The sequence below is a fragment of the Papaver somniferum genome, chromosome 7 (assembly GCF_003573695.1).
Source record: "Papaver somniferum cultivar HN1 chromosome 7, ASM357369v1, whole genome shotgun sequence".
Lineage (NCBI taxonomy): Eukaryota > Viridiplantae > Streptophyta > Magnoliopsida > Ranunculales > Papaveraceae > Papaver > Papaver somniferum.
The window spans coordinates 250305899-250318560 of NC_039364.1; the positions used below are offsets into that span (position 1 = coordinate 250305899).

Sequence of the window (12662 nt, forward strand, 5' to 3'; positions counted from 1 at the left end):
AAACAGGCATCAGGGCATCGAATAAGCCCTGACAAAATGGTGCAAGTGTAGTTAGCAGATAATACACAGACCAGCATTTTGAATGCACGAACGAGCATTTTAAAAATACGAACGAACGAGGAACCTATGCAAAATATGAAGGGAAAATAATAAAATATTAAACAAAAGCGCCAGGGGACTAGGCTCACCAGCCGGCCAGTCATGCCGTGACTAGTCCCGCGCCCAATTTTATATTTTACCATATTTTTACTATTTTCACGATCTCATGAAAATCCTCTCGTTCGAACAAATTTCCTTTATTTCAAAGAAATTATCTAAATCACATGATTTTATCAAAAAATAATGAAATTAGGGAAAGGTGTCGCGGGACCGAGCACCAGCCGGCCATGTCTTGGCCGTGGCCGGTCCCACACCTCACGTCTCCATTATTTTATTATTTCTCTCAATTATGAAAATTCCTTGATTTTATGAATTTTCCCTAAAATCATGAAAATTACCTAATTTCATGTATTTTTATCTAAATCACATGATTTTATCAAAAAATAATAAAATTAGGGAAAGGTATCGCGGGACCGCCAGCCGGCCGGTCATGCCTTGGCCGTGGCCAATCCCAAACCTCACGTCCCATTATTTTATTATTCCTTCTCAAATTATGAAAATTCCTTGATTTTATGAATTTTCCCTAAAATTACCTAATTTCATTTATTTTCTCTAAAATCATGGAAAATATTTAAAAATTAGGAAAACTTGTGGGACTGGGCTCTAGCCGGCCGGCCATGCCCTAGCCGGTCCCACACGCCCATTATTTTATTATTATTTGGTGTTTGGTTTCCTGATTTCATGAAAACTCCCTGATTTCAACAAAATATCTTCGTTTTCAACAAATCCCTTTGATTTTATGAAAAAAATATCTAAAATCATCAAAATTACATAAAATTGGGAAGAGTGCCTCGAGGTCGCGCCCATTGGCCGGCCAACCATGCCACGGCCATTGCCGGTCCCATACTCCCACACTCCCATTCCCTATTTTATATTTTAATTTATGTCTCTCATCTCATGGAAGTTCCCTAATTTCGCCAAACTCTCCAGTTTCATGGAATTTCCCTTAAATCAGAGAAAAATACATAAAACCACATAAAACTGGGAAAAGCATGTGGGACCGCGTGTCAGCCGCCCGACCATGCCTTAGACGTGGTCGGTCCCACACCTTGTGATTACTTGTTTATTTATTATTTTCATCATCTCATGTATTTTTGCCGGTTTCAGCAAAACCATGGATTTTACATATTTTCTCCAAATGTTGCTCAAATGTGCATCAAAAAATATCAAAATTCTCAGGACTGAAGCACGGACACTATGGTGACACGGGCACATCCCCTTGACCGACCAAGGGTGACCCTGAGGCTTGCAAACAGCTGGTCCCGCATGTTTTAATGATTTTAACCTAATTTGCTCAGTTGCTCATATTAGGTTCGAACTCTTTCCAAACAATTGGAAGTTCGCTCAAATGACCATCTACTGGTCCCACGACCATCAAGAGCCGGTCTCATGACCTCTTGGTCGGCCCCTCATATTTTCTACATCAGGTTTTATGATTTGTTGCTCACACGAGCATTATTTCAGTAAATGATTAAACCAACATTTAATCATTCTTTCACCAACTAGTCCTCAAGAGACTTTGGTATTTTTTGCTCATTCGAGCATCTGGGCGTTATATGGTGAACCCGTCATCCCATGTAGCCGGTCCCGTGTTGATTTGCAATAAATCATCATTTCGGTAAAATTAGGGTTTTGAATCCAGAGCTCTGCAGAAACGTGATTCTGTGCAGATTCGAACACTCTGATAATTTTATGTTGATTCCATGATTGATATTCATATTTATTTTGCTCGACCCAGCAGTCAGTAACTTAAATTAATATTTTATTTGGTCCAGCTACCAACAATTCATCAAAAGAACAATATTTGCTCGAACTAGCAATATTCGCTTGAACCGGCAATATTTATTCAATTAGCAATATTCGCTCAGACTAGCAATATTTGCTCAAATCAAAGAATATTGGTTCAACTACCAATATTCAACAATTTAGCAACACAGTTTTGCTCGTCTTAGGTTATAATGATACCGCGTCTCAGCAGACACATTAAAGTCATGAGTTTCGAAACATTTGCTAATCATGTTCAACTCAGCGCTACATGGACTCATCGTCCCATAAAGTCAGCAACTGACTCCACAATCACGAGATTTCAATCGTGTCACATGGGGGATATTAACTAGGGTTTTGGTCTGGCGGTCTACGACACGTGTGTTCACCTACGACGAGAATGTGAGCAAGTCGTGCAATCAGTTGGAAGAGTCAGCAAAGTAGTGGGTGGAAAGTTAACCAAGTCTCCGCACGATGAGTAATTGGTTTTAACACGATTTCCCCGTTTCCCACTCTCTGATTCCAGCAACTGTCACACTTCATGGGATCATGGTGTTTTCAACTCCGGCATTATAAAATGTCTCTGAATCCTGATTGAAAAAGAGAGATTTTTCGAACAATCGAACAACATTCGCCAAAGCGAGCAACTTCTCATAAAAGTTCATACAGACAATCTTTCGTCTACACGAACTCACAGAAATTACTCTCAATTGAGCAAAATTCAATCATTCAGAGCATTTTCACGCTGAATTCACAACACACCTACAATCTAAGGTCACCATTGATCTCACGCATTTCTCATCTTCCCTCCTACAGATCAACCCATCCTCTCTTGTGAACGAATTGACTCTGGAACGACCATTGTTCTTGGTTTAGGCCGGGGTTTTACAGATTGATCTCTCGAACTTAAAGCACTCCCTTCTTGCAGTGCATTTGTGTGAGGTTCAACATTTCGCTCGGTTCAAGGAGTCTCCACACGGTCGATCCTTCAATTTCATAAACACCAGCAAATCGTTTTTTCCCACTCACAGTAATGAATTCATTTTTTGAGAGTAAAGTGAACTAACCAAAAATACGTCCAAAAGGACAAAACAGATTGTTAAGTAAACAATGAAGACTTACAGATACATTTTTATGAAAACTTAACCATCCTAGATACGACCCCAAATTAGTAATTACGAACTTCCCACTCTCTAGTTTCTTAGTCTAGCCATTTGACAAAAAAAGGTACCAACCCTTGTGGAGTCCACCTAGTTCTCCTACTGTGCGCCGAAGAATAAGATGTTGTCGAACCCATTCAAAGATAATAGATCCGTATCTTCTAGGCGACTCCTCGGTCATCGCTCTAATAATTTATGAGAACCGAGCCAACCACGGGCGATAAAACAAGCGGATACCCACACCATTTATTTCGTCAAATGATGATAATCCAACTGAAAACACTAGGAATCTACTGCCACCACAACCCTACGACTCTTCCTTCATCCAACAATATACTACGACCAAAAAGTAAGTGTTTCATTTTCGACGCAGTACCTAATTTCACAAAAATAAAACTAGCCCAAAGCAACAGACATGCATACTGCTCCTTGGTTTCATTTCATATCTAGATCCCATATTGGTACAACTACTCTTAACGTACCATAAGCACTTAGTCCAGGTCCCTAACAAATCATTAGTTGACTATACTAGCACCCTGAACGAGCTCAAGAGCTATAATAATTAAGTTTGCCTACGGTTTAAAGCTGGCCAGGCCAAGCCTGGCCTGGATCCTATTAAATGAACGCAGCCTGAGCCTGAGCCAGACCTGTTTTAGTTTTGGCCGGTCCAGGCCTGGCCAGGCTAGCCAGTTAAAGTATGACCTCTTTCTTTTCAAAAAATATATCCATAGTGTTTCGAACTCATTACCTCGTGCTCATATATCAATGACCCAAACCAGTTGGGCAGCGTTTTATTTATGTCTAATTTGTTAATTGATATATTATATCAAATCAATTTACATATCGTAAGGTCAAACAATCCATTATTTATTTAAGGCAGGCGGGAAATTAGGAAACTCTTTAATGTATGGTTGCTATAAGCTGACAAAGACGTTGGCATATTTAAAGGTCAATATATCAGGAATTTCCAATTTTATTAGGACAATTAATAGAAAATAAATGGAAGGAAACAACTAAATAATGAAATATTTATCGAGCATAGAAAGGAAACAACTAAATAAGAGATAAATTTATTAATGAAATATTTATTAAGTATATAGAAAGAAAAATGAATTAATTTATTGACGAAAATTACTTACCGAAAAAAAAGGAATTCATAAAGTCTAATAAATTTGTTTACATAATAAATCACATAGCGTATACAAAATAAAATTTCAAAATATATAGGTGAGAACTTCATCACTACATGTTGAGTACATCCCAACTAGGTTGGCACCTACTCAAATGCATCACGATATGTTGAGTACATCCCAACTAGGTTGGCACCTACTCAAATATCTTTCATTTGCATTGTTTAATCATCGATCACCCCCAAACGTTCGAATTCAACTGCGATCTCATCAGTATAAGCTTGATCTCTATATTTTGCATCATCCCAATCCTTCACGCATATGAGAGATTCTAACATTTCTGACTTTAATCTGCTTCTTTTCTCATCCAAAACCCTACCACATGCACTAAAAGTAGATTCTGATGCAACTGTAGATGCGGGTGGTGTTAATAGATCACGCGCCATAATTTGGACAACGGGAAAATTAATACCATTCAATCTCCACCATCCCAATATATCAAAATCATCCTTATTATCAACGGTTGTAGCTTGTAAGTATTTTTCGAGATCGTTTAGTGCTCGCGTTCCTGCAACATTAGAAGAAGAGACACCCAGTGGTCCACAACCACCGCTAGCATTGGCAAGTAAAGACCAAGATAGATCTTTTGTTTTTTTATGTGGTCTTGGAGTTATCACATTTGTTCTTTGAACATTAGACCCATAAATATTTTCATAATGAGTAAATAAAGAAGATAATTTTTCCATAACCTTTTCCACTGTGTCTAGTACAGGGATATTCAAATTCTCGCAAATTTTCGTAATTAAAACCATTGTATGTTGCAATTTTTTTCTTGGATCCATTATAGAAGCTAAATAATAAATAGGAGGAATTGGTTCAAAATATTTTCTAAATTTTAATTCCATTGCATATAATACTTTATCATAAATATCATAACCCCTACAATCAACAAAAGCTTGAGTCATGTTATATAATTGGTTTATGACAATATGAGATGTGGGATAATATATTCCTGATAAAACATTTGTAGCATCATAAAAAGTTTCCAAAAATGTCATGAACAAAGAACAAACTTCAAAATCAATCATTTCTAAGCTAACAACACAATCAGCAGAAGACATAACGTATTCAATAATTGCCTTTTCATAACCTTCGCACGCTTTTAACATAAGATATGTGGAATTCCAACGAGTACCACAATCTAACATCAATTTTCTAGGGTTCAAACCATTAGATGTGCAAATTTCTGAATATTTTTTACCCTACTAGATCCAGTTGTAATATACTTAATCGCATCTCAAATCCGTCTAATGAAATCAAGTTCTTCATCTTTTTTAATAGTATCCATTCCATCATTAACCACACGAGCAATAATATGGCATACACATCTAACATGGAACAAAGCATCTTGGTAAAAAGCAACAAATCATGCACGTTTAAAATTATCGATCGCATTTGTATTAGCTGAATGATTATCAAAAGTAATGCTAAAACATTTGTTTGAAATGTTATACTCAGTAAATATAGATGATATGCATTTATATATTTCAAGCTCTGTGTGAGGAAATGGTATCATACGAAGTGCAATAATTCTTTTGTGCATCACCCAAGATGTGGGATCAACATAATGTGCAGTAAGTGATAAAAATCCTAAATCATTAACCCCAGTCCACATATCCGAAGTAAAAGAAATCGCACCAACGTGATTGTGGAATTCAGTCTTTAACAATTGTTTTTGTGAAATAAAAACATTAGAAACATCACTTCTATTAGTATTTCTACTTACACTAGAAAATCCTGGTTGAACATAATTTTTGATCCATCTTTCTAATCTAGCATCTGCAGCAAAAGTAAAAGGTTGTTCTGCTCCTGCTACGTATATGGCCAATCCCTCCCTCATTGATTTTTGGGAGTATTTGAAACTTGATATGGAACTAGTACTAACATTTATTTGTGACTGTGTAGCGTCATTTCCGTTAGAATGTTTGGTCTGCATGTGCATTTTTAAATGACTATTACCAGCACTGGGATCACCGACAAATTCACATTTACAAATTTTACAAATAGCTCTTTTTTTCATAGCTCCTTGATGTAACTTTTTTACCCTATCAAAATTTTTCCATACATCGGACCTAAGTTCCATTTCTTTTCTTTGTGTACCTACAACAGGTGGTTCTTGATTTTCTTCTTGGATTCCATTTTCATTGTCTAATTCTAACTCATCTTCTCCAAAATTTAAGTTTTCTGGGTCTAAAATTCTAATTTCTCTAGGTGTCCTATTATTATCCATCATACAAAAACAAAAATCTAAATGGACGAATATTAAGTACTAATATCAGTAATTATGCCAAGAAAATAAAATATAAGTTAACAAAAATCAAGTAACTAAACAAGGAAATTAAACAACTAACCTTTACCAAAATTAAACCACTAATAAGGAAACTCGAAATCAATTGCTAGTATATCGGAGAAATTGGAGGAAACTTAAGGAAATTTTAGATAATGAAGATAATAGATTTGTGTTGTATATAGGATGTTTGTAAGTGTTAAAATTAGATTGATATATATATATATAAACTAAATTATGAATAATTGTGCGATAATTAATGCCGTCATTTAATTTCAAGGGAATTTTCAAGAAACAAAACTTGATTTCACATATATTGAGAAAATATAACGGGAAAGATAATTAAGTCTTTAACGGGATAATTACTATTAATTACCTTAATTTTAGTTTGAATTAGAATTGATAACGAGTTAATTAGTTAGGTGACTCCCTTGTTTTTCCAATTGACCTCACGCTAATGAAGGAAAAATAACGGTAATAAAATCTTAATTATAATGGAATAAAATCTCATAATGAAATTATTATCAGTTGATTAGGTTGATAAATGGTTTCCAAAACAAAAAAGATGATAATTACCTACAAATAATTCTGAATGTGTACTTTAACATATAAAGACGTGTGGATTAGTTGGTTTAAGGTGCTTCTCATTTTCGGAGGGTAGATCACGTGATCGAAACTCAACACCATTTGAATTTTTTTGATCGACTAAAACCAATAGGCAGGCTTTCCAGGCCTAGCCTGGCAGGCTTGTACTGGGCATTGGCCTGGCCTGGCCTGTTTGACACCTCTACTCAAGAGCTATAATAATTAAGTTTGCCTACGGTTTTCACACAGCCACAATTCTGGGGACTAACTAATGATTTTTTGTCCATTAAAGTATTAAATAAAACACCAAAAAATGAGATTTGATATTCCTAATCACCTTATTCACAGTGGAAGACATATGAGATCGAACATACACATTCAAAGGAAAGACTAACAAAGACTATCAGAGGGTAAAGGTGAGTCCAGGATTAAAGCCATCCTAACTAGTATGAGAAAACGAAGGAAACATCCATCTCAAACATTCGTACCACTACACAAACTACTGGAAGCACATCCTAGACGTCGGGAGAACTTGTTCTCGTTCCATCACGCTAAACACAGATCATAAACAAAACTCATCACAGACGCTCACTTAACACCATCCTAAGGATAATCCGAAAGGAAAAATATAATTATAGGTATTTCTTCTTTTAATCTGATTCCTTAAAACATTTCTAAACTCATTAGATCAAGCTTACAAGGCATAAGAGTTAGAAAACCTACCTGGTATGAAGTAAAATCAATCCCCCAAACAGTAAAAGCACACATTTTCTCAAATCAATCATCTTTCTCCTTCGATTTCCTTCACAACAACTAGGATTCAAGAAAAAAAAATTTAGTGCGGCTGATTTATGTTTTTGAGAGAAGATAAAAACAGTGAAACCCTAATCTTCCGTTCATGCTATAAATACGAATTCTTCTCGGTCAAAAAATATTCCAAAACGGCCGAGAATTCTTTCACCCAAAAAAATCTCACGGCACTACTGCTAGTTTGGCAAAGAATGGAAACCACCAGAATACTACTAACTAGCATGCTTAAATAGGATAAGGGGATTTTACAATCTCCCCCTTAAAAAGAGAAGGATTTCGCCCTCGAGATTAAGTTGTACTTTCCGTATCTTCAAAAAGATCGGGATAACGTTTAAGCATGTCATCCTCACGCTCCCAGGTGACTTCCTTGTCATTATGATGATGCCACTGAACTTTTACCATTGGGATGGTCTTCCTTCGAAGGACATGCTCTCTACGATCGACAATTTTATACGGTTTCTCCTCGTAAGAAGCATCTTTCTGTAACTCCAGATCATGATAGTCTATCAACGGATGCTGGTCCGCGTCACACACATTCTTTCGAAGCATAGATACATGAAACACGTTATGAACTCCGAAGAATCTCTCCGGTAAAGCAAGACGGTAAGCAACCTTCCCAATCCTTTCAATAATGGGGAAAGGCCCAATGAAGCGAGGAGCAAGCTTTCCCTTTTTACCGAAATGCAAGACACCCTTCATAGGTGACACTTTGAGAAGCACTAGGTCTCCCACCTCAAACTCTCTATCTTGACGTTTCATATCCGCATAGTTCTTCTACCTACTCTGCGCCGTGCGCAACCTTTCCCTAATTAAGGAAATGTTTTCGGACGATTCACGAATAATCTCTGTGCCCATACGGATAATGCACGACCTACACATGTGGTCAATAGACGCTGAACCACCCATCGGTGACATAACAACATAGGAACAACGCTCTAACACAACAAGCAAAGTTTTCACAAACATAGCAGATATAAAAGAATGAGTATCTCCAGTATCCAACAATACTCTACCATGACGAGTGTGAATAAGGAAAGTACCTTCCAACATTACCACCGATCCCTCGCCATTATGAGACAAGACAACATTCAATCGAGGCTGAGGTCCTCGACCTTGAGGCTGGTTCTGTACTTGACGTCGCTCATACTCAGCAGGAGCTTTGCCCTTATTTGGAAAATCACGAGCCTTGTGTCCTTGTGCCTGGCAGTGATAACAAGGTCCCTTAAATACATAACCTCAGTTCTCATGGGCTGAGGTGCATGAACCATGGCTCAATTACCACTGTTCCCTTCATATGTTCGTGGCTTCTTCCATCCCTGATTACCTTGGTGAAAAAAACGTTTCTGTCCATTGGCATTCCCACCCTTATTATCTTTCTTCTCGGTGACCTTGGTATCCAGTTTACTAGCTTTATTCTTCCTTGCCTCTTGGATCTTCAAGCAATGTGCCCTAACACAATTCACAACTGCGGCATAAGTATTAAAACTAGGGTTCCCAATAATGCGTCGAGAAATCCCGTTATGTAATCCACCTAAAAACCTTTCGATCTTATATGCTTCGATAGGCATAAGATGAGCAGCAAAAATCGACAAACGATCAAATTCGCACTCGTATTCGACCACTAATTGATTTTCCTTCTGCTCTAGTACCTCAAACTGCCTAATCATAGCTTGACGCTCGTCCGAAGGAAAAAAATGTTCAAGGAACAAATCTTTGAATCTTGTCCAAGTAACCTCCATTGCATCAACTGTCTTGCCCATCGACTCTCACCAAGTTGCTGCATTCCCCTCCAAAAGGAAAGCGGCCATCCTCTGCTTATAAGCCTCGAAGCAATCAAACTGAGCTAGTATCCTATCCACTTTTGTGCACCACTGATGTGCTTCATTTGCACCTCCCTTTCCTGTGAACGAAGGGGGCTTCATCTTCAGAAAATCTTGGTAATAATGAACCCAAGACTTCGTGTTTCTCTCTACAATTGCAGGTCCATTCATTTCTGGAGGTACCACATTTTCTGGACCTCCACGTGTACCAAGCCTCTGATCCAATACCGCTGTGATCGCAGTATTCAGCATTGTCTGAATGTCCTCTAATGTTAAAGCGTTAGGCCCACCCTCTCTTCCTTCGATATGAACAGATCGTGAGCCACTTGTGGACCTAGTCCTACGATATCGAGAGTTACCAGTTGACCTAGTCCTACGAGATCGAGAGCTACCTGTGGACCTAGTCTCATCTTCACTACGAGACCCACTATCATCAGTGCGTGAGTTACTTTCTGCCACATAATCCTCAACAAAATCCTCACCCCTTCGACCACGACCTCTACCACGGCCACGACCCTCGGTATTACGTCTACCGCGACCATCCATCCTCTAAGAATGGAAAGAAAAACAAGAAACTGTCAATACATAATCAAAAAGAAAAACAATCAAAGTGTTCCTACAACTCGTGCCTAACGTGATTAAACAAGACCCTACACCCGCTCCCAAGGATTTATGTTACCAGGGCTCTGATACCACTCTGTAACATCCCCACTTCGAATTCTAGGTCGGCCCCCCTAAAATCCCAAGTGTGGCATACTCATGGAACATTTTACATATTCAAGCCTTCATACCAACAAATGGAGATCGAGCTATTGTATGGAGCACATTGACAACAATCCATAAATAAATGAATTTATTTAAAATGAATTTATTTTAAAGAAGTTGATAAGGAAACTTATAAATTAAAATGAATCTTTTACAAATAAAAAAAATAATCCTCGACTCGCAGGTCGTCCTCCAAAATAAATACGAAGAATTTATTGAAAAGGAACAAAGTCTGGTTTTTAAAGAATTCAATAAAACATTTAGCCAAGCACCTTAAAATAATGAAGTAGCTTTTCAGAACAGAAATGCAATCTACAAGCTAGGTTGCTCTACGGTCACGGTCTCCTAAAAAAATAGTAAGTTGGGTCAGACCCCAACTAAAAGTAGATTTTCATACCCTTATAACCATTATAAACGGTCGAATCAGCCCTAGATAATTCATAGGTATTGTCTAGAAGTAAAAACAGTTTGTGAGATGGGAGCTTTTGTAATGAATTCATTTTTTGAGAGTAAAGTGAACTAACCAAAAACACGTCCAAAAGGACAAAACAGATTGTTAAGTAAACAATGAAGACTTACAGATACATTTTTATGAAAACTTAACCATCCTAGCTATGACCCCAAATTAGTACTTACGAACTGCCCACTCTCTAGTTTCTTAGTCTAGCCGTTTGACAAAAAAAAGAAGTACCAACCCTTGTGTAGTCCACCTAATTTTCCTACCGTGCGCCGAAGAACAAGATGTTGTCGAACCCATTCAAAAATAATAGATCCATATCTTTTAGGTGACTCTTCGGTCATCGCTCTAATAATTTATGGGAATCGAGCCAACTACGGGCGATAAAACAAGCGGATACCCACACCATTTATTTTCGTCAAATGATGATACTCCAACTGAAAACACTACGAATCTACTGCCACCACAACCCTACGACTCTTCCTTCATCCAACAATATACTACGACCAAAAAGTAAGTGTTTCGTTTTCGACGCAGTAGCTAATTTCACAAAAATAAAACTAGCCCAAAGCAACAGACACGCATACTGCTCCTTGGTTTCATTCCATATCTAGATCCCTTACTGGTACAACTACTCTTAACGTACCATAAGCACTTAGTCCAGGTCCCTAACAAATCATTAGTTGACTATACTAGCACCCTGAACGAGCTCAAGAGCTATAATAATTAAATTTGCTTACGGTTTTCACACAGCAACAATTCTGGGCACTAACTAATGATTTTTTGTCCATTAAAGTATTAAATAAAACGCCAAAAAATGAGATTTGATATTCCTAACAAAGACTATCAGAGGGTAAAGGTGAGTCCAGGATTAAAGCCATCCTAACTAGTATGAGAAAACGAAGGAAACATCCATCTCAAACATTCGTACCACTACACAAACTACTGGAAGAACATCCTAGACGTCAGGAGAACTTGTTCTCGTTCCATCGCGCTAAACACAGATCATAAACAAAACTCATCACAACCGCTCACTTAACACCATCCTAAGGATAATCTGAAAGGAAAAATATAATTATAGGTATTTCTTCTTTTAATTTGATTCCTTAAAACATTTCTAAACTCATTAGATCAAGCTTACAAGGCATAAGAGTTAGAAAACCTACCTGGTATGAAGTAAAATCAATCCTTCAAGCAGTAAAAGCACACCTTTTCTCAAATCAATCGTCGATTTCCTTCACAACAACTAGGATTCAAGGAAAAAGTTTTTATGCGGCTATAAATACGATTCTTCCCGGTCAAAAAATATTCCAAAATGACCGAGAATTCTTTCACCCAAAAAAATCTCACGGCATTACTGCTAGTTGGGCAAAGAATGGAAACCACCAGGATACTACTAACTAGCATGCTTAAATAGGATAAGGGGATTTTACACTTAGTAACACAAGAAATGCGATTTTTAATGTTACTACATTGTGGAATCACTTTTTTTTTTGTCGAGATTGACGGTTTTTGTTTTTTCCACTATTTGAGGATATTGTACCTTTGGCATTGGGAAAAGATGATTACTCTCGAGGAGATTGGTTAGATATAATTTTTATCCTTGACAAAATTTACCTCTTTGTAAGATAATATTAATGACACACCAACTACTATTAGGATTGA

At 37.4% G+C, this 12662-nt stretch overlaps 2 protein-coding genes across 2 annotated transcripts; both read right to left on the reverse strand.

The window, feature by feature from the left end:
• Window positions 1–5639: 5639 nt before the first annotated feature.
• On the reverse strand, window positions 5640–6503 carry LOC113296322 (zinc finger BED domain-containing protein DAYSLEEPER-like). The gene has a single exon (XM_026544629.1). It carries the CDS (start codon window positions 6501–6503, stop codon window positions 5640–5642), a length of 864 nt encoding a protein of 287 aa, XP_026400414.1.
• Window positions 6504–8243: 1740 nt separating this feature from the next.
• Window positions 8244–8714, reverse strand: LOC113296323. Its single transcript, XM_026544630.1, has one exon. The coding sequence runs from the start codon at window positions 8712–8714 to the stop codon at window positions 8244–8246; it is 471 nt and encodes a 156-aa protein (XP_026400415.1).
• Window positions 8715–12662: the final 3948 nt, after the last annotated feature.

Excerpts from the sequence above, each read along its gene's own strand:
- LOC113296322 (XM_026544629.1), bottom strand. The coding sequence starts at position 6,503 with ATGGATAATAATAGGACACCTAGAGAAATTAGAATTTTAGACCCAGAA.
- LOC113296323 (XM_026544630.1), bottom strand. The coding sequence starts at position 8,714 with ATGAAACGTCAAGATAGAGAGTTTGAGGTGGGAGACCTAGTGCTTCTC.